The sequence below is a fragment of the Coffea arabica genome, chromosome 1c, assembly GCF_036785885.1.
Source record: "Coffea arabica cultivar ET-39 chromosome 1c, Coffea Arabica ET-39 HiFi, whole genome shotgun sequence".
Classification (NCBI taxonomy): domain Eukaryota; kingdom Viridiplantae; phylum Streptophyta; class Magnoliopsida; order Gentianales; family Rubiaceae; genus Coffea; species Coffea arabica.
The window spans coordinates 3,796,265-3,819,481 of NC_092310.1; the positions used below are offsets into that span (position 1 = coordinate 3,796,265).

At 39.6% G+C, this 23,217-nt stretch overlaps 2 protein-coding genes across 2 annotated transcripts; both read right to left on the minus strand.

Moving 5' to 3' along the window:
- Positions 1-5,313: 5,313 nt before the first annotated feature.
- On the minus strand, positions 5,314-6,375 carry LOC140038398 (uncharacterized). The gene has a single exon (XM_072083745.1). It carries the CDS (start codon positions 6,373-6,375, stop codon positions 5,314-5,316), a length of 1,062 nt encoding a protein of 353 aa, XP_071939846.1.
- An 8,968-nt stretch (positions 6,376-15,343) lies between these two features.
- LOC113736415 (putative disease resistance protein RGA3) lies at positions 15,344-21,563 on the minus strand. Its single transcript, XM_072047405.1, has 4 exons — positions 17,720-21,563; positions 17,222-17,356; positions 17,051-17,146; positions 15,344-16,209 (listed from the first exon to the last, which is right to left on the minus strand). Exons 1-2 carry the CDS (start codon positions 21,136-21,138, stop codon positions 17,353-17,355), a joined length of 3,423 nt encoding a protein of 1,140 aa, XP_071903506.1. The 5' UTR covers positions 21,139-21,563; the 3' UTR covers positions 15,344-16,209; positions 17,051-17,146; positions 17,222-17,352.
- Positions 21,564-23,217: the final 1,654 nt, after the last annotated feature.

Here is a 23,217-nt window from a genome sequence, read left to right on the forward strand (position 1 = left end):
TTTTTTGCTGCTCTTCACCTCCTTGCCCGTCGATTTCTGCCGCTTTTGCCTTTGTTGAGTTTCTATCAATTTCCTCTAGATTCAATCACCACTCCCATCCTATGTTCTCTCCCTTCTCACCTCTATCTCAGCCCATATTTCTCCCTCCCCTTTCTGTTCAGTCGTCACTCTTTTTTTTTCTTCTTTTGCCGTTTCTTTTGCTCTTTTTGTTCCGTCAATCTCTTCTCACCATCTCGGTTTTTCCTTAGCCGTTCCTAGCTGTTTTTTTTTTCCTTGTGTTTTCCTTTTGCCGTCCAACTCCCTCTTTGATTTTTCAGCCGTTCTTTTCTACCCTTCCCCTTGCGGCTGTCCCTTTGGCTTTTATATGGGCAGCCTCCAACCCTAAAACTCCAGGATCTTCTGCTATATTTGCAACTAAGGATCTCCCCAAAGTTCACTTGCAAGCTGCGTTTTTGCAGCAGCTTGCATGCTGAGCGTTAGTTTTAGTTTTTTTTTTAAACTTAATAAATACAGAATATAAATAATAATAATAATAATAACAAAATGACAAAATCATGTAACAATAATAAAAATGAAAACAAATAAATAAATAAATAAAAACAACAAAAATGTCCATTTTTCAAATTTTCTCCATTTTTCCCCTTTTTCCTTTTTTCTTTTCTTTTCTCAAAATAACTTAATAAAAATAACTAAAGTGCCAAAAGATTGAATTTGAACGTATTTTTGTGACCAATTTTCCCTTTTTCTCTTTTTTCATGATTTTTCCATTGTTTTCTTTTTCTTTTGAGAAATTCCATCCTAAAAGTTTAAAATAAAATAATGACATGAAAACTAAAAAAAACTAAAAATGAATAAAACAAACATGACAAAAACAAAAACTAAGAAACAAAGAGTAAATGAACTTGAGCTAAAATTTGGTGTCTACACCTACTGTCAGCCACTGTTGACTGAAATACTATCCTCTTTTTTTCTTCTCTCTCTCCCTCCCTCCTTCTCTCCTTCTCTCATCCTTTCCCCCTTCTCTAGCTATCCCTTCTCTCTCCTCTACATCACCTTGCACTCCTAGCTCTCCCTTTCTCTTGTCCCCGCAACTTTTGATCATGCGATCGTCTCAAGCTGCATGACCGAAGGTCAAAGGAACTAAGGGTGGCAATCAGGTCAAGTCGCAAGTTGGCCAGTTGTGTTAAGATTTAGTATCCTAAATAACATGTCAACTTGACTGCGATTTGAAAAATTAAATTTGCCAACTTTCTTGGCCTGAAACCTTCTCGTTAATTTTGTGAGTTATTTGAACTGGACCTAAACAACCTATTTGATTAACTTTCTTTCTTTTTTCTTTGGCACTTTTGCCTTGAGAGAATGGTAGACTTTTCTACAATGGAGTTTCCATAAGGATAGACAGCCCAATCCTAGATTTTGTATATAGTGGTTGTGGTAATTTTTGGATTTTCCTTTTTGTACAAGAAAAAGATCATGAATAAAAACAAAATTATGACATTTTCACAAATAAAATATCTTATTTTTGCATAATATCCATGATTCCATCCTCAAATACTAATTTATAGCATTGGCTAGTTTTCTTTTGATTTATTTCATACCTCCAATTTATTTATTGATTATAAACTTACACATCATACAAGTCAAATGGGTCAACCTCTATTTGACCTGATTTGGATATTTTTGTGCTGCTAGTTATTCAGGTTTGACTTGATTTTTATCAGATCTCATGAAAAGTGAATCCATACCCGCTAATTTTGTATTAAATTTGAGTCATATTTTTGGGTTATGTCGAGAATTGTCACTCCTAATAGGGACAGAGAGGGGTGCAGGAGAGAGGGGAGAGGAGATTATTGAGGAAGGGGTAAGGAGGAGAAGAGGGAGGAGAGAAGAGGAGAGGAAAGGAAAGGAGGAGGGGAAAGCGGAAGGAGAAGAGGGAGGGAAAGAAAAGAAAGAAAGGCACTAGTATTGGCATTGCGGAGGTGTTGACTAGCGATGGTGGAGTGAGGTGGGGAGGAGAAACAGAAAGAAGAAATGTAAGAAAGAAAAAAAAATTCGAATATTTTTGGTTATTTTAGAGTGTGTATTTTAAAATTTTGAAGTGTTTTTAAAGTTGCAGAAAAATTTCGCCATAAACAAACATGCTAAAAAATTACTTCTAAATGTGGTCAGGGTTTTAGTGGTTGAAAATTGGGGGGGGGGAGTTGTCATGTGCTTTTTTCTTTTTTTTTGAATACAAAGGAGAGGCCACTGCCTTCTAACATGGTATTAAACGTGGGGTTGTGACCACAATCATATCTGCTCCTAGTAACTCCCTTAGTCCTTCCGGTGGCTCTTCTAATCTTCCACCTGTTGACTGTAAACTGATTGCTTCCTTGGCTAGCCAGTCTGCACATCGATTTCCTTCCCTCCAGATATGTTGCAGCTTGCAAGACCAATCTCTGCTCTTCATGCTCCTAATCTGTTTCACCAGATTGTGGTAAGGCGATGTGATCACTACCTCCTCTATTAACTCCAGACCCACTTTTGAGTCCGACTCTAAAATTACTTCTTTGTATCCTTTATCCCAAGCCAGCTGCAGTCCTTTAAGAATTCCCCATAGCTCAGCCGCTATGTTACTTGCTTTCCCTATACTCTCTGCAAATCCTCCTAACCATATTCCTGCCGTATCCCGAATGAGCCCACCAACTCCAGCTCTTCCGGGATTCCTTTCTGATGCACCATCGACGTTAACTTTGATCACTCCTTCCCGTGGTGGGATCCATCTTATAAAACACTCTTTCTTAGAGCTTCTGCCTCTCCCATTGACGAGGAGCTGCCGCACTTGCTCTGCCAACTGCCTCAAGGCTATTGGGGACATCTTAAGGAAGTTATTCTCGCCTTTAAAAGCAAATCCGTTTCTAGCCCTCCATGCATGGTATGTCGTTATTTGGAAAATTAGTTGCCACACCACTCTCCCCCCAGCTCCTATGCCATCTTGCGTTAGGTTCCAATCAATCCAATCTATCATACTTTTACTAAAAAATTCCTCCCAAAAATGTGGGAACACCAAGCTTCTCCAAATAGACTTAATCCAGGCGCAATCTCTGAGTGCATGGAGTGCGGTTTCAGCGTGCTCTCTACATATCGGGCATTTGTCCTCCAACGCCAAGTGCCTTCTCTTCTTCTCTTTTTGTGTAAGTAAGTTGCCATGTCTGACCATCCACAACAGAAATTGCCACCTCTCAGGACCTCTCTATTTCCAAATTCTCTCCCATGCTTTAGCTTTTCGCCCCAATTGTTCCTCTTCTAAAAGAATTTCATAAGCTGAAGCGGTCGTAAACTCCCCTCTTACTTCTGGGCTCCAACTCATTACATCTGGGTTATCCTCCCCGTGCACTACACAATATCCTTTGAGTTTAGCTAGCGTATCCAGTGTTAATACTCCTTCCAATTCATCCCATTTCCATCCCTCTCCTGCCCTCCAGTACTCCCCAACCTTCCGTTGCAAAATCTCAGGGTTCAAATCCCCTTCGACTTCTTCAACTAGAGGTGCATCTATCAGCCACCTATCTGTCCAGAACAGAGCAGACTTGCCATTTCCGATTCTCCACTTTCTTCCTCTAGCTATAACCTTACTTCCTTCGCAAATACTCTTCCACGTGTGTGAATCGCCAACCTTTTTCAAGAATAGTTCTCCTCGTCTTCCACAATATTTCTCTCTCAAAACTTGCTTCCACAAAGCCTCCTCACTATCCATTAACCTCCAGCTTGCTTTTGCTAACAATGCTTTATTCACTCTACTCAGTCTCCGAATCCCTAGTCCACCTCTTCCTTTTGGTTGCGACACCTCCCCCCACCCTACATGGTGAAGTTTCCTCTCAGTCGAGCTGTCCCCCCAGAGGAAGCCCCTAGCTATCTTTTCTATCTCCTCCACCACTGAGCAAGGGAGCAAGCTCGTTTGCATGGAGTAATTTGGAACTGCTGTAAGCACTGACTTGATCAGAGTTGCTCGGCCTGCAAAGGACAGTTGCTTGCTTTGCCATCCTGCCAATCTACTTCTCACCTTATCCAGCAAATCTGTGTAAGTAGCCTTATTCACCCTTGTGTGCAGAATAGGCATTCCTAAATACTTCCCCAAGTCTTGTGTCTCTTTAACTCCTGTCAGCCTGCACATTTCCCTTACCACTTGTCTTGGGACATTTGAAGATGCGAACAGTTTAGACTTGCTTACATTCACCTTCTGTCCCGATAGCATAAAGAACTCCTCCAAAGTCTTCCCCACTTCCCGTGCTTGTTCGACACTTGCTTCGGCGAAGAGGAAAAGGTCATCCGCAAACATGAGATGTGTAATAAGTGGTCCTGATCTTGATGCCTTCATTCCTTTCCATCTCCTCTCACCCGCTGCTTTATTTATCAGACGACTCAATCTTTCCATACATAAGATAAATAAGTAAGGGGAAATGGGGTCCCCTTGCCTAATCCCTCTCTGTGGAGTGAATGGTTCTGATCTTCTTCCATTCCAAAGAATTTCCATGCTTTCCGCCCGTACACAATTCATGATAAGAATCACCAGATCTTGGGGAATTCCCACAAATTCCAGGGTTTGCTTCAAAAAATTCCATCTCACCCGATCATATGCTTTTTCCAGGTCCACCTTGATGGCCACATAACCTTTTCCTCCTTTTTTCCTCCTCATTGTATGGATCATTTCCTGGATAATTATAATGTTATCAGATGTAAACCTTCCAGGAAAAAAACTCGCCTGATGAGGGCCAACTAGATCTTTCAGCATAGGTCGCAGGCGATTCACTATAATCTTGGTAATTACCTTGTAGCATACATTACACAAAGATATTGGTCTCAACTTTGCTACCGTATCAGGGTTTTGCACCTTAGGTATTAAGGCAATGTAAGTAGTGTTCATGCCTGGCGGGAGGTGTTTTTCTCTAAAGACTTGTTGAATGCATTTAACAAATGAGCCACTCACCTGGTTCCAGCATCTTTGGTAGAAGCTCGCGGGTATCCCATCTGGACCTGGTGACTTATCCCCCTTTATCTCGAACAAAGCCCTTTTTATCTCCTCTGCATCCACTGCTCTGGAAAGGCGTCCCCCTTCTCTAGTTGACAGGGTTGCAAAACAGTGAAACTGACTAACCATTCTAAGTTGGTCTCCATCACTATACAGCTCCTTGAAGAAATCGACCACGATACCTCTCACCGTGTCGGGATCCTCCTGCCACCTTCCTTGTTTATCCCTCAGACTGTGGATTGTGTTTTTTCGTCTTCGAATAGTAGTTGACAAGTGGAAAAATTTTGTGTTTCCATCCCCATATTTCAACCATTCCACCTTCGCCCTTGGTGCCACATTATCTCTTCTTGCTCCAGGATAGTATTATACTCTGCAATTAATTTCTTTTCCAGTCCTAGCAGGTGAGTAGAAGGCTGTCGAGAAAGGCTCCTCTGGATACCATTAATTCTAGCCTGACATCTTTTCTTCCTTCTAAGAATATTACCAAAAACCTCCCTATTCCAGTTACCAATTTTTTCCGTAAAAATTTTCACATTCTCCAGCAAGTCCACATTATTATTCCAACTTTGGTCCACTTGATTATAGAAATCCTGGTGAGTAAACCAGGCATTCTCTACCCGGAAGGGACTACAACCCCTCTGTCCATCGTCCCTTTTCGTATTCACTCTTATCGGATGATGATCTGAGTGAGTTCGTGTAAGGTGAGTAACGCTAGCCTTTTGGTAATCCAGATTCCACATTCCATTGCACAACACTCTATCCAATCTTTTCCGAACATTGGCACCTCCCTCTCTGCAATTGTTCCAAGTAAGAGCTGGGCCACTAAAACCCAAGTCAATCAGCTCGCATATCTGGATGCACTCAATTAAGCTGTTTGAATATTCCCCTACAAAGCGTCGCCCCCCTCTCTTCTCAGTTGAGTCCACAACTTCGTTAAAGTCCCCCAACAGTAACCACGGAAACTTTACTTTCTCACCAAGCTCCTGCAAATACTTCCATAGTAACTTCTGCAACTCTTTTTCCGGTGAGGCATAAATTGCCGACATCAACCATTCTTTCCCATCTCTGTTTTTCACCACAGTATTCACGATCTGCCAGTTAGTGGACACTACTTCTACTTCCACCTCCCGATCATTCCAGAACATCCAAATTCCTCCTGAAAAACCTTGCGCTTCAACGAAAGCCATCTGGTTAAAATTAAATCGCCGTAGTATCCTTGCACCTTTATCACTACTTGTTCTTGTTTCTACTAGGACCAGAATCATAGGGTCATTATCCCTTATAATTTCCTTTAGATTTCTCCAGAATCGGCTATTCACCGCTCCTCTGCAATTCCAGCAAATTATTCTTGTATCCATATAAACCATTACATTACAGATATCGGAAGTATGGACTCAAGTCCCCTCCTCCATTACCCCACTTGAGCTCTCCTGCTCTGCACTTACTCTGCTTTCGGTATTAGCTACCACCTTATGGTGTTGGCTATGGTCTCTGGTATTTATCCTTGCAAGGGCCGGGAACTCGTGGTTTGTTAGGTGGAAACCCCTTATACTGCCACCATCCCCTGGGTCTAGGTTCTTTGCCTTCTCCTGCTCCACTGTGGCAGTGGTATTCGTCATCTGATGCCACATCTCCCTCTCCTGCCCCTGTTTACTCTCCCCTCTTCCTTCACTGACTCTGGGGTCAAGCGCATGACAGTTTCCTGCTCGGTTTCCCTTACCCCCTAGCTTGATAGCATGTTGGCCTGCCTCGCTCTTCCCTCCTACTTTGGCTCCTGTTGCTCTTTGCTTTTTGAGGGCAAGAACTTCCACCTTCTTATTAGGCCTTGAAACTTCCTTCCCTTGTCTGCTCGGTGCTGACTTTGTTCCCTTAAAAACCATGCCATCAGGCGAGCTTGGGATGGCGTTAATGATATCCCTCAGTACATCTCTTGAGGTTATCTTTTCTGGTGCAAACCCCTCTGCTTCCATCTCGAACAGTGCCCCGAATCAAGACCCTGAGCTGTTTCCCCAATTACTGGAGCCTCCACGATCCACTTGTGTTTTCTTCCCATATTGTTTCGTGCTTGTTTCCCCTTGCTCATATAGCCCATGAGTTCTATCCTGGGCTCTCCCTCCTCTTTTGGAGAAATTTGTCTTCATTCCATCACTGTTCTCACCAAAGGGTCCAAAAAAAAAAGAATTCCCCAACCCACTCCCTTGCTGGGTTCTGGATCCCTGTACTCTACTATCTGGCTTGCTTCTCCTCTGTCTCGCCAGCATCCATGGTCCATAGGGATTAGCCTCCGGCAATGCCCTCTTGTCTGTCCGCTGATCTTCCCCAGCCACTGGGTTAGCCTGTGCATCCGTGCCCCCTCCATTGTCGGAGTTTTTATGACAATTTGCAGCAATGTGGCCATATTGGCCACAGTCGAAACAGATCGCATCCAGCCCTTCATATTCAACTGCCTGCAGGTCATTGTTCACCCAAATAAATGGTACTAGTGGCTTTTTTAAGTCTACTTCCACACAGATCCGCGCATACTTCCCCCTAGTCACCTCCAGTGTTTGGCTGTCCACCTTCACGGCCTTACCCACCACATTCCCCACTTTCATGAGAAAACCTTCCACATAGTATTCAATCGGCAACCCTGGCAATCTTACCCAGGCTAATGTTGTCTTGATATCCTCCTGCGCAGGCCTAAAGTCCGGCCTCCATTTGCTTATGGTGACATAGTTACCCTGGAACATCCAAGGCCCTCCCTCTAGCACCTTCTGGTAATCCTCCTTCTTGAGGAACCGCGTGATAAAGTAGCCATGTTCCAGGTCTATGAGTTCAAAATATTGGTCCAGCTTCCATAATTCTCTCAATTTGACTTCAAGAGCTCGGAAGTTAACTGTTCGACCCAGCACCTTGACAATGAGACTCTTCCTCCAAGGCTTCCAGAAATCCGGAAACTGCCCCTTTTCTGTTTTTACTCTCGGAAATTGCGAGGCTCCGATCTCTGCCTCCTTCTCCGAGTCCTTCTCTTCCTCTCCGTTTGCTTCAGCTACATCCATGTCCTCCTCAGAGCCATCGTAGAAGGCCTGTTTCCTTGGCTTCTCCCTCAGGGCTTCGAGGAAAGACCTCCCGGATCAAGGTGACGCTGGGGGAATGGGCGTGGGAACCGCTGGCGTCGACCCATCCTCAGTTCTAGGGCTCGGGTTAGGGACGACTTCCCCTGAAGATCTTCGCTTAAATTTCTTATGTTCACGTCGGGCGCTACCATCGATCATTCCTTCAACACAATCTTCTCCTCGATCTGGGTGTTTCCGAGCGTCTTCTACTGGAGCCTCCATATCGCCCAAAGAAATCTTTAATCAGCGATTCTTTTTATGTAAAGAGAAACAAATTTGATGTCCACTAGAAATAGGTTCATTGCAATTTTTTGGTCAAAAAATTGGGCGAAAATGAGCTCTAGGACCAAATGAGTAAAATTCTTATATCTAAATGACTATTTTGACTAATTTTAAATATGAGGGACAAAAAAGTTTTTCTCGGAAACTTGAAGAACCAAATTGACAATTTTCCTATTCCTAGTTTTGCACATTTTTCTTATACTAGCTTGTTTCTTTTTGACCCTGTATCTCTGGTTTTTCCTGAACTGCCAAAAACAAAGCAACTAGAGAGGGCAGAAAGGTTCGCCTGCCCCCCAGGTCCCCAAAGATACTCTCTAGAAACTAAAATGTTTTCAACCAAATGTTCTTCGAAAAAGTCGAATCAAACCCACTTTCATACGAAATTCCACTGCAACCTTTGTTCTTTCAAAGCAAATTTCCTGCGCTGCACTATAAACAACCATGACAATATATTTGTCTCCGCAAAAACGCATTTTATACGTCAAATTGACATTTTCATTCGTCTTGCTAGTTTAGCCAAGTAAACTCATACTTTTTTTTTTGAGAATACCAAGCCAGTTTAGCTCTCATATTTAAAGTGGAGATAGCCTCTGATTCCTGAATTTGTTCATAAATCATATAAGATGTTTCTTAAAAGTTCGTCCGTATTTACGTAGGAAACTTTTGACTATTCATTTCTGGTAGATTTCCACCTTTTTCCACGATATAGCGTTGAAGTGCTGAAAGTTCATGGCAAAAATCCTTCACCATTCAATCTCAAGTTCCAACAGAGTGAGATAGCTCTGGCAAAATCAAGGGTTTTTATACTCACGTGTAACAAGAATTTGAGTTGAAGCGGACTGACAAGCTACCATAAGAAACAATAAGCTCAGTCCATATATAAGCTCAGGCAGCAGCCCGCTTTCAGTCTTCATGAAGATCTCAACTTTCATTCCCTTTAGAGATCCTGCAGCCTAACCTTAGCTTTCTGTAAAATGGGATGTTCTTGATTTTCCCTCTCCATCATGAACTTCTCAATTCTCATAGATGAACTTTGCGATCTTAATCATCACAGCTTGATTCCATATTAAACTTATCTGGTTTTAGGCCAAAAACTCCTGAAGCATCCACTCAGAAGAGCTGGAAAGGTAGATGATCTCGGAGGAAGGATCATGGCAATGTCTATCGACAAATTTTCAATATCATGTCCAGGAAATATACTACATTGTCTCCCACTCTATTGACCTCAAAAGCAACATCTGAGGAATCAGAACTACAAAGAAGTATTTGAGGTTGAATCAACGTTGTTAATAATTCCATCAAGTGCAAAAACCAGGATGCGTTCATTAGTAGATATGTGGATAGCAGTATAAGCGACACCCAATGAGTGGAGGAACCAGCAAAAAAAGTCACAAGGCGGATGATTTCTTCAAGTGTATTGAAACTGAACAATCCTAGGAGCATAAACCTGCAACTAGGTCAGTTCTTTTAAATCCACTGTTATATTTGAGTTGTTACTTGAAAATTGTAACTTTTTTCAATCCAAAGCAACCCTGAATTATCTTATCTTGAAGATTTGGGTTCACATCCAAAGGTGATGAAAAATGTGCCCGGTGTATGAACACAAATCAAGGCAAATAAAACAGTATAACACTAATTAAACCATGAATATTCACCTATAACCATCATCAATATGGATCAGTGAATTAACATGTAGCAATTTGCTGAATGTTAGACAATCAACATTTGCCTTGCATATGACCTGAAAACGCAGCTTTTTCTCCTTAAGTTCTGCTCAAAAAAATAACACAGAAAAATCTTCATCCGAGAGCAATGCTACAATCAACTATTACAGTTCAGTTATACGTGGACAAGTGCCAAAGAGAAAACAGAATCCATAAAAGTCAAGCTTAGAAGTGTCTTTGCTGAAATATAAAAATTGACAGGTGCCGAACCTGTGCAATAATAATAAATAAATCCTAACTACCACCTGAAACAGTCAGTAATCAATTCGAGTACTGGAGCAGGGACTCTAGGTGTGCAATGGGTTACTCGATTCACCCTGTTCCCGAAGAGTTTGCTCAATCCGATATACCTGAATTAATTATTTAACTGAATTCCCTAACTAGTAGACAGTGGTAAGCAGGGTCGTCTCCTCAGGAACTGGAGAGATATTTGTTTCTTTTCAAATCAAGAATAATGGGAGGGGGGTTTTGGTATCAAAAGCCAACTGAACAAATTAAATGCAGAAAATAATTAACTAAAAGAAATAACTAAGAGAAACTCTAGCCAAGGGTATACTTCAGAAATGGTTCATGCACTGATCATTGATGCAAAAATAATTCCAACACTTATTAATAGATTGGTTATAGTTGTCTCGCACGCGCTAAACAACCAACCCTTCCTTAATTTATCGATAGCTAAGGTACGACCGTTAGCTATTTCTCTAACCCAAAAACAACCCTAGGTACGACCGTAGGATTTAATTTCTAGATTGCATTAGTAATTAGAAAGGCCCAATCCTGACTAACAAACACGCTATGAGGGTTTGTTTAAATTAGATCACATGTTCCCCTGACATAAATCCAATTACGCCAGTTGCTACTGGGATAGAGATAACGAACAATTACGGATTCAATTATCCCTATTTAGCAAAATAGCCTATATGAACAATTAATTATTGCGCATTAATCAATCATACACAAGAGCTATAACAGTTAAAAGCAGGAAACATATGAATACCAATAAATGGAGGAAACAATTAAAATAAATTAGATCTCACAGAAATTATTGAACCAAATCTTCAGTTGTCCCCTTGACTAGCAGTAGGAGGTTAGTCCTCCATTAATGGAGAACAACCATGCGAAAAAGCAATCTGAAGCTTACAAAATTCTTCCTGGCCAAATCGGCCAAGGAAGGAAAGTAAAAAGTCGGCTACGGAGGAAAAGTCCCTGACCTCCGTACCTTTTTTCGCTTTTCCAAGTCAAAACCAATTTAAAGACAAGCCTTCACTAAGTCTCCTAATCCTCTACGTTTTTGGGCCACTCAATGGGATGAAGGAAATTCCTTTTCTTTTAGGCTAGGCCCACCAGAGAGAATAATCAAATCCCCATCCGGATTCCTCTCCTTAAAAATTGGTACTGGGGTACCAATTTTCCTAAACAATAGGAGTCCTATTATAGATAGCTTTCTTTAGCTCTTGAAATGGCCCCACTGCCTTTCAGCATTGAAGTCCGCTGCTTCATACAGCTTTGGAAACTTTCACGTGTGCAAATTATCCCGAGAATCCGTCCTTGAAAGCTGGAGTTAGGCGTGGGCACGCCAACCTATCAGGGAGTCTGCTGGAATGACGATTTTCAGTACTTTTTCTTCACCACTTCCTGCAATTAATCCCAAATACCAAATATAAGTAGAATATATCAATTAAGATAATATTTGGCTAAAATCAAAGGGAAAAATAATTATAAATTTAGTACAAATTATGACTTATCAATTTCCCCCACACCTGAACCATGCTTGTCCTCAAGCATGAGAACAACAAATCAAATAATCAAATTCAAACAATGGTATTATTCAAATCTTCTATTGCCAAAATACAATTAAAACACATGTCAAGTATTAGTGGCACTTTTCAAGAAATATCTCTCCAGTTAGTTTTGAAGATTAAGGACTCTTTCAATTTATGACTAACTAATCTAAGAATATAAAATATTCAACCAACATCCATAAGCAAATGGTTCAACTATTAAGCAAAATTTCAACATTAAAATTCAGGGATTAGCGGGTTAACAATTCATTCAAACACTTCCATATTTCTCACTATTAGCACTTTTTTTCTAAAATATCCCCACACTTGAATGATGATTTTTTTTTTTTAGGGGGAACGCTTAGTTTTTAGCCATTCAAGCGTTTTGACGCGAACTCCGACATTGGCCATATGAAGGAGCCCGGTTACTCAGCCATCATCGCTTAAAAACCACATACTCATAGCTATCGTCGCTTTTTGACGCGAAAGTCGACACTTGTGGTGAAGACTCCCGGTTACTAGGCAACGATACTAGCGGAGTATAGCCTAATACTATTCATAAATAAGCACCAAAAATAAAATTAAATACCACACAAACCCGTTTCATTTCTTAAACATGGAGAACTAAGATTAATAGCTGAACCAATTTGCACAAAAAATGCTAAACAAATATTTACAATACTTAAAAAAGTTAACCAAAAAGTGCAAAAGTCACAAAGTCTCAAATATTCACCAAAGAGATACCCTTAAACTTAACCATGTCGTACTTAACACCTTAGAGTATAAAATCTTGGCAATAGAAAAATTCGAGACATCTAACCATCGTTTATCAGGAATAATCACAAATAAGCACAAAGATAAGCAAAAATTGGACAAAATTCGACAAAGTCAAACAAAAATTCCAACAAAAATGCCTACACTTGCACTTTTTCAATAAAATGCCAATATACTACTCCCCCCACACTTAAATCTTACATTGTCCCCAATGTAAGTAATAAAGAATAAAATTCAAAGCAAAAAGGGACAACGAAACTTCCCTGATCATCAAAAGGGGGGGTTGTGGCACAATTGTAGGTGAGAGACAAAAGATATGTAGAGCTCGATGGCAAAACTGATGACGATGAAAGGTTGAACGGTGCAACGGTGGCAGTGGAATTTGAAGTCCTTTGGTTGCGGTCTTGTGGGTTAGACGTGGGCACGCTCAACTGCTATAGAGTCCGCAGATCCTGAACGAGAATTTCTTTCCCTCAGGCGTGACCACCTGGCGTGGGCACGCCTAACCGCTAATTCCCTGCCACCAAACATCAAACCATTAATTGATACTAACACTTAACTAAAACTTCAAAAATGCATGAAAACTGAAGCAAATAGTCTTGGGTTGCCTCCCAAGTAGCGTCTTTCTTTAATGTCTTTGGCTAGACATTGTCCTGTTTATTTATGGAGGATAAAATCGCGTAACTCGCTTCAGTGATTCATCTTCTATGTAATCCTGATAGCCCTCGTAAATAGAGTAATTTTTGAGCACACGAGCTACGGTCTTCCATGGACTAGTAGATGGCGCCAAACAAATAAGTGATGACCTTGAATCTGCACTCACTCCTTCATCACGAGCACTTACTGGTTTGAGATATTTCGCCATCGTGACCCTTAATTTGTTCCTGTCATGAAACTCAAAATTTTCTGGTATAATAAAATCAATCTCACTAACAGGAATTAAAGAATAAGAGTCAGGAAAATATTGATCAAGGAATAAAGGAGATGTCACCGCATTTGGAGATTTTTCACTGGATTCATTCACTTGAACCATTTGATGCTGGGGTCTCAATTCTTGCGCTTCAACTTTCTTTTCAACTGCATCTTTAGATTTTTCTTCTTGAGACCCTTGCAGTACCATGTCATTTGTCAGCATAATTGCGCTCTCATCTTCCTCATGGTCGATAATAGTCGGTGAGGGCAATTCTTCATAAACTGGAGAAATCAATTTGCTCATTTTAGATGCCCATTCACGCCTTCCTTCTTTCATCTCTTCACTCATCTTTTGTGTCTCCTGTTGAAGTTGATATACCTCCTGTTGAATTTGATGTGTCTCCTGTTGAATTAGATATGTGTTAGTAGCTAGTGATTCAACTATTTCTTTAAGAGACATACCTGACATGGATGACGGTTCTTGAAACTCTAGCTGTTGAAAATCTATTGGCCTTTGTTCATAATTAAAATTAGAATCATCCCACCATCCTTGATCATACCCGTTTGAAATAGGGTCATACCATGTTTGAGACCAGGGTGAAAAATCTCCATAATTATTGAATGGGACACTCAAATCATCTTGATATTCGGGGCACATACCGGTTGAATGATCCCTGGCATAACAAATTTCACAGGTTGCAGCAGCCATTCTTTTTTTAATAGAGTTTATTGCCTCTAAATATGCAAACTTAGAAAAACAATCAATCTCATTGCCTTCCCCGAAAACAAAATCCAGTATATCACCAAAATACGGAATGTTAGAAGCCATAAACTATATAATAAAAAAAATAAGAGAAAAATAAATAAATAAAAAATAAAAACAAGATGAACTCAAAAAAAGAAACAAATTAATCTGGCACCAGTCCCCGGCAGCGGCGCCAAAAATTGACAGGTGCCGAACTTGTGCAATAATAATAAATAAATTCTAACTACCACCTGAAACAGTCAGTAATCAATTCGAGTACTGGAGCAGGGACTCTAGGTGTGCAATGGGTTACTCGATTCACCCTGTTCCCGAAGAGTTTGCTTAATCCGATATACCTGAATTAATTATTTAACTGAATTCCCTAACTAGTAGACAGTGGTAAGCAGGGTCGTCTCCTCAGGGACTGGAGAGATATTTGTTTCTTTTCAAATCAAGAATAATGGGAGGGGGGTTTTGGTATCAAAAGCCAACTGAACAAATTAAATGCAGAAAATAATTAACTAAAAGAAATAACTAAGAGAAACTCTAGCCAAGGGTATACTTCAGAAATGGTTCATGCACTGATCATTGATGCAAAAATAATTCCAACACTTATTAATAGATTGGTTATAGTTGTCTCGCACGCGCTAAACAACCAACCCTTCCTTAATTTATCGATAGCTAAGGTACGACCATTAGCTATTTCTCTAACCCAAAAACAACCCTAGGTACGACCGTAGGATTTAATTTCTAGATTGCATTAGTAATTAGAAAGGCCCAATCCTGACTAACAAACACGCTACGAGGGTTTGTTTAAATTAGATCACATGTTCCCCTGACATAAATCCAATTATGCCAGTTGCTACTGGGATAGAGATAACGAACAATTACGGATTCAATTATCCCTATTTAGCAAAATAGCCTATATGAACAATTAATTATTGCGCATTAATCAATCATACACAAGAGCTATAACAGTTAAAAGCAGGAAACGTATGAATACCAATAAATGGAGGAAACAATTAAAATAAATTAGATCTCACAGAAATTATTGAACCAAATCTTCAGTTGTCCCCTTGACTAGCAGTAGGAGGTTAGTCCTCCATTAATGGAGAACAACCATGCGAAAAAGCAATCTAAAGCTTACAAAATTCTTCCTGGCCAAATCGGCCAAGGAAGGAAAGTAAAAAGTCGGCTACGGAGGAAAAGTCCCTGACCTCCGTACCTTTTTTCGCTTTTCCAAGTCAAAACCAATTTAAAGACAAGCCTTCACTAAGTCTCCTAATCCTCTACGTTTTTGGGCCACTCAATGGGATGAAGGAAATTCCTTTTCTTTTAGGCTAGGCCCACCAGAGAGAATAATCAAATCCCCATCCGGATTCCTCTCCTTAAAAATTGGTACTGGTGTACCAATTTTCCTAAACAATAGGAGTCCTATTATAGATAGCTTTCTTTAGCTCTTGAAATGGCCCCACTGCCTTTCAGCATTGAAGTCCGCTGCTTCATACAGCTTTGGAAACTTTCACGTGTGCAAATTATCCCGAGAATCCGTCCTTGAAAGCTGGAGTTAGGCGTGGGCACGCCAACCTATCAGGGAGTCTGCTGGAATGACGATTTTCAGTACTTTTTCTTCACCACTTCCTGCAATTAATCCCAAATACCAAATATAAGTAGAATATATCAATTAAGATAATATTTGGCTAAAATCAAAGGGAAAAATAATTATAAATTTAGTACAAATTATGACTTATCAATAGTCTTCAAGTAAAAGAGATGCTTAAATTCCTTCCTTGCTCTCAGCTCCTTTGCTGAATTGAAAGATTAATGGACCAATTATCTGGTGTAATTTTCTTCGCATGGTCCAGTATCCTTCAACTCTTCCATCACCCTAAAACAACATGTAGACTAGCTAAGAGTCAGTAAAACTGAGAAAGACTGCTATAGGTCTGCAATCAAATTATTATGCTTCAAACACGGTAATATATCAATTCCAAGTTTTGCATATCAAGATAACTGTTAGCTATATTATTGGTAAGAAAGTTGTCTATTATTTCCTCTATAATCTCTTCGAGGCATTGTGGTATGAAGCCATTCTCTGATGATAATTGTGCTAGATCGAGGTTTAGTCATCAAGGATAATAAAAGCTTCATACTATCAATCTTGTAACTCTTTGGAGACCCTTATTTCCAATTCAATAATTCTCAGTAAAGTTCATCAAGAGTAATTTTGGTTCTGGAACTTGAGAGCTACTAGACAAGGAAAGAAGTTCTATGACAAGCAGCATTGGGATGGGGAAATTCGTCTATTACTGTATATGAAAGTTCCAGGTGGAATGACAAAGGAAGAGCAAGAAAAGAATACCAAGCACCTTGGAGAGGCCAGGAGTAAAACTTGATCAATCAAGTTACATTCATGGTTCGCCATATCGGCCGATACCGATACGTATCGGCCGAGTCGTATCTAGAACGGAAGGGACCGGTACGATACCGATCCTCGAATCGCGGATATCACCATATCCGCGACGACTCGCGCTGACTCGGCCGATATTGACCGATTCGAATCCGTGATACATGATATCGGTCGATATATCCGAGTCAACTCGGAGTCGACTCTGATATTTTTAAATTATGTCTTTTTCAGTATTTTTTAATTTTAGTAATTTTTTCAAAATTTTTGGAAACTTTAATGTGTTATAATGTTCATATCACCCGATATTCAACCGATATACCGCAACGGATGTGGAACAACTGAGACCGCGACGCAACCGCGACCCGCGATGGCGAACCATGGTTACATTCCTTATCTCACTTAATTTCCTGCATGACTAGAGCAAAACAAGTTTGCAGTTAATGCAACTGAGGAGAAATTAGATATTTAACAGTTTCAAGAGAATTATTACCTCATGGGGATGCAACAAAAGCTAAAGCTAACTCAAACTGGGAAAGTGTTAAAACACCATAAGGGATCTCGGGCTCTGGTTTCTTGAGCTCAACGGAAGCAAATGAGAGCCTTATCCTAGAATTGTTCCATTCAACTGCAAAACAGGATACTCAAACTCAGTAAAGCATGTTGCCAATTAAGTGACTTTCTATTCTGTCAATCTTGCAACAAGCTTAACCTACAAGAGTAAGCAAGTAATAAAACTTGAGAGCATATATTCTCATGTCTTGATATACAAATTATAGTATTTGTGATTCCACATGACATTGGTGCTAGAATGCAAAAAATAAGCATTTTCAAGAGGTAAAAGTTGCCATTAAAGCATTGTCAACTTGGTAATTTTTGTTTAGGTAATCAAGAAGTAATTTTAATCAGCAAAGTGATGTTTTGTAAAACCTGTACGAAGTGCAGTTGGGAATATTAGAGAAAATTTGGAAGTTCATGAAATTGATAATACCAGAAATTGTTGCTAAGATCAGGTATGTGAGAAATCCCTGACCACTGGAAGTTGAAGACGCTCTGAGCAGAGCATCCTTCCTCTAACAAAGGCCAGCCATTAATTGACAGTGATCTTAGCTTGGTGAGGCGTCTCGTGACAGCCATGGATGGAATATATCGAAGCTTTTCACAACCTGACACAATTAATTGTTCAAGTGACTCAAGATTCCCAAACCAATCTGGCAAAGCTTCTATTCCAAAGTCATGTAGACTAAGTTCTGTAAGGCCAGTGAGGTCTTGGAGCTGCTCTGGCAAGTAATCCAGATGAGGCCCTCCAAACAATGCTAGTTCACGAAGAGATGATGAAGCTAGTTCTAACCAGTCAAATTCAACTGTATCTGAGAGCGGACCAATGGACAATTCCCTTAAGCTGGTAAGGAAACCAAAGCCTCTGGGCATAGTTAACAAATTGGGACACTTGTGTAGCAATAATACGGAGAGAGAAGGCATTCGTTCCAAATAAACAGGAAAGCTGGAAAGCCTGGGGCAATCGTACACAGTCAACACCCTGAGGGATTTGCATGACTCTAGCATTTCACCTGGTAGATCTATTAACCTGTCACAGTGACAAATTCTCACATTTTGGAGAGAAGTGACCCTTTGCTGTACATTTGGAAACATCATCAAACTTTGGAAAGAAGTGAGCTGTGCTAGTGCACTAGGAAATGGAAATGCCTCGAGACTTGGACATCCATCTATTGACAAGGTTTGCAGAGACCGAAACTCATACAAGTCTTCTGGCAACTCCCTTAGATTTTCACAATCTTTGATATCCAACTCTCTAAGAGAAGTGCCACAGCCCCGCACACACTTTAAATTAGGACAAGTTTGCAATCTTAGAGACTGTAAATTTTTATTGTTATGCACTAGAAGATTTGAAACACAAGTGAGGTCATCCATACCTGTGATCGAGAGGGTCAACAGACTGGTTACTTTACTAAGAATATTTTGTACAGGCAAAAACTGGTAACTATTTTTGACTGTCAGTTTCTTAAGACTCGGGAAATGACTTGGAGCTGTCGTCAATTGGGTGCAATTGCTAATAGTCAAAGTCTCAAGGATGGGAAAGACCTCAACTTGTTCAAATCCTACTGGCTTTGCTGTAGGTTCCATCCACTCAATCAGGTTCCTCATATTGCCTAGATAAAGATTTTTCAGGGCGGCAAACAGATTTCTTGGGCCTTGACTGGCAGTGCTGTAGCTTCCTAATGTGCTGTGATCACTAATGCCGTAGAATGAAAGCCCAATGCTTCTCACAGTTTGCAGTCCAAGCAATTTGAGGTCTTGAAGAAGGGGCAGTTGGCCAAGAGCAGGAATTTCTGTACATCTTCTGCAATCCGTCAAGCACAATCTTGTTAATCTGAAGCTTGCTGATAAATTCATGACCCATGATGGAATATGATCGCCAATGTAATTTTCAATTACTAACACCTGCAGATTTGGGTGTGGTTGGAGGCCTTCAAGCACATTTTCATCATCACTGTCACTGTCTCGAGTTCTACCCCACTTAAAATGCAACTCATGCAGATTTAACTTTCCAAATAGGTTTGCCTGTTGAGCTCCTTCTGTACCATTTACTAGTTCAAGATTGCGTATTTCCAGTCCACCTCTAAGGTTTTCCAAGCATCCTAGCTCTTCAATATGACGACCCTTCTCTTCACCAACATTAAAGAACTTCAGAGTTTGAAGACAAGTTAAAAGTCCCATGTGCTTTGGCATAAGAAATTTGGCATCATTATAATAGCAGAGATGTCTTAAGTTGATCAAACTGCTCATCCCTTCTGGAAGATCTTTTAGAGCTGGGCATGAATACATCCTCAGTGTCTGCAGATTATAAAGCCTTAAAAGACATTCTAGCAGAGTTTTTATTCTAGAATCTGAAAGGTCAAGATATCTCAAATGTATTAGTTTGCCGGTGGACGTTGGCACCACTTCAATCTTTGCTCGAGACAGATTTAAAACATGCAAATACTTGAACTTTGATAGCATATCACTAGATATACTACTCCCCAAAAACAATGTACGAAGTGATCTTGACATGTCTTTTGAGATTTTACTTGTTTTTCCTTCTATGGAGTCTAATACAAGGTGGCTAACTTCAGAACTGTTGTCTGCTATACCATTCTCCAAATCAATGCATTTAGACCTCCAAAATGATTCTGCTAGATCATGCACAAGATCATGCATTCTGCCACATATAATTTCCTCCTTTCTTACCTCTTGAATCAAGGAACTCTGCAACAAAATTGAAAAATACTTGTGTCCTATTTCCTCCATTACTGTTTGATTGTTGAGATTTGACTCAAGAAAACCTTCTGCCATCCAAAGCTGGATTATCTGCTCCCTCTCTATGTCACAATCCTTACCAAATATAGAACAATATACAAAACACTTTTTAATGGCTAGCGATGGCAAATTATCAAAGCTCAACTTAAGTATTTGCAAGACACTATTTTCATCTCCAGTCAAACTCATGATTCCTTTCTCCACAGCTGAGAGCCACTCCTCTTTTCTCTTGATACGTAACAAACCACCAATGACACTAGCAGCTAGTGGTAGGCCACCACACTTGTTTGTGAGTTTCTTTCTTATCACTCGCAATTCTTCTGGTTTTTCTCCACTTGGAACTGCCGTTTTTTGTAGTATGGACCAACAATCTTCATCAGATAGCTTGTCTAATGAATAAGGAGGATGTGTAGCCACATTGGATGCTACTTGGAACTGCCGGGTAGTCACAATGCACCAATTTCCATTGGTTGTGCTGATTCCAACGAATGACTGGAAAAATTCATCCCACAAGGTGGATACTTCGTTCCACACATCATCGAGTACAATAAGAAATTCTTTTCGAATTTCTTGGACAAAAACATCCCTATTGGCTACTTCGACTTTTCTACTTGTCAATGATTCCAAGATTAGCTTAAATAGCCGTGTAACTTCAAAATTTTCAGACACACATATCCAGATCTTTTTATCAAAGTGTTTGTCAACTTGTTGATCATTAAACACTAACTGTGCCAAAGTTGTTTTTCCTAATCCACCCATGCCCGTGATGGGAATAACAGAAACAACTTTTTCAGAAGAGCCTAACAATATCTCCACTATATTTGATGCATCATTGGCTCTTCCTACAATATTTTGACCTACAATGGAGTCTTTCTCTCTAGTTATTAGGCCTCCAGAAATAGCAGAAATTTCAGATGCAGTTGCACCATTTCCCATCTGGGACACAAGTCCAAAGCTAATTGCTTCTTCATTAATCATTTTCAACTTCAGGTTAATGTCCCTGATCTCCCTGGCCATTCTCCAACGAAAACTAACAGGCTTAGAGAGGAAGAAGAAGCGTACCTTTCCCATGAACTGATCTCTAATTTCCATCCGTCGACATAGATTATGATAGTTGAAACTCGTTCAAGCCTCTTCAGCCATAGTTGCACTGCCCGTTGCATTGGTTTCTTCTCCTCAGCATCGGCCAAGAAAGCCAGGATCATGGCTGCTGAATCTTTAAATCTCTCCAGATCATTCTTGAATCCAATCACCATCCCAACTTGGTCAGTCGCAAGGGAAATTGCCTTCTCTAAAGTAAGCGTTATCGTGGCACCAACGAGTGCATCAGCCATCCTGGTTCCTTGTCTAGTTCTTTTAGGCGATTGTTTTGGGCTTAGGTTCTGGGGTAAATATTTTCGGCACTACAATATACAAACTCTATACATTCCTTGTAGATGGTTATATAACTTTCATGTTTTTTTTTACTTGTTTGACTAGTATATTTCTGCTTCGCCATACTGCTCTTTCTTCTGAATTTAAAACAATTCATGATTGGGATATAAAAACTAACAGAAATAATTTTTTGAAGAAGCAAATATACGTGGAGCAGTTAGTCAACTATTGAACCACATCTATGTTTTACACGTATCTATGTCGATGTAATCCTTTATCTGACAATTGGAGGGTTTGAATACAACATCATTGAGATAATGCCACATGAACTAGGTAAGTATACATGTTTGAATGTGTTATTCTTGGGCTGTAAGTGTATATGATACATAGAAAAGAATGCATTTTCTGATACAGAATATTTCAAATTCTGTCACATTGTTACAACTTTTTCTGTTTTGTTACTGCAGAGTCCTTTGATCTGTTTTTTGTCTCTCTTTGTATCAGAAGAAATTTGTACTTGTAGTAGATTTAGTATGCTATTAATAAAATTTGTCTCTCTTTGTATCAGAAGAAAAAAAAAATGTAGTTAATTAAGGAAAAGTGTTTGCATAAAAGGGAAGGAGGACATTAATTGCTTGTGTATTCACATGATAAATTGATTGTGATTAAAGTGTATTAACAAGTGTCTATTAGATATTGGTTAAAAAAATCCTCTAATTATATGACCTTTTTATCTTGCATTCATCAAAATTTAAGAAAGTACTTAAGTATACATTTATATCTCCCAAATGTTATCATGATACTAGTAGTTGACACGGGCGTGGTGGGAGTAGGCTCCTCTCCATTACCCCGCTCTCCAATTTCCCCCTATGCATCTTTGGATGATAGACACATATATAAAGTAGTATCAATCAACGATTGAGATTGTCTTTTCTTAACCATGTGTGCTTAATCTTTTGATCTGTTTGATAACATAAAAAAGATTGAACTTTTTTCATACATTCAGATGTTTTGGATATTTAATAAATCAAAATTCATTTTCTGAACTTGTTAAGTAGTGCTTAATTTGTATGTATTTTTTTTCAGATTCAGTTGTATCAAACAGAGCCTATGCGTGGAATATTCAGAAACATATAACAAAATGATCCATGTCCATCTGTGGATGTTAGCAAAAAAACTATTAAGTTTTAGGCTACTGGAAACAGCATGTAGGGAAAGAGTGAAACCACAACTATTTGCCGCGTGCTTGTTCTCACACACACACACACACTATATATATATATTTTTTTATGTATATATATACACTATCAAGAAATTCAGTGGTTTTAGTCTTATATCTTCAAAGATGATTTCCATTCAAGAGCCTATGGAACTGATTAATCAAACTATTCAACATGAATATTTAAACTACAATGGATAGGAAAGGATTGACCGTACAATCGTTCTCACAGAAAATCAGTTTATACAAGAGTTGGATAGTTGGGTACAATTATTGACTCTATTGTTATAGTTTTTTTTTTGGAGTAGTATTTGGGACACAATACTATTTTCTTTTGGAACAAAACTGATAGAGCAACTATTGGGCACCTTTTGCGCTGTTATTTTGTCATAATTTTGGCTACTTACTGTGCTAAGTGTTGAGATTTTGTTCATATTTGATATTTGTGTAAATTGTAGGTGGTTGGTGTCAAAAGTGCTCTCTCAAGGTAAATTTTTCAGAAGACTCTTTATTTTATGGCGTGCCCACGGCAGAAACGGAGGAGATACACCTAAAAGACGGACTCGCGGGATTGGTAG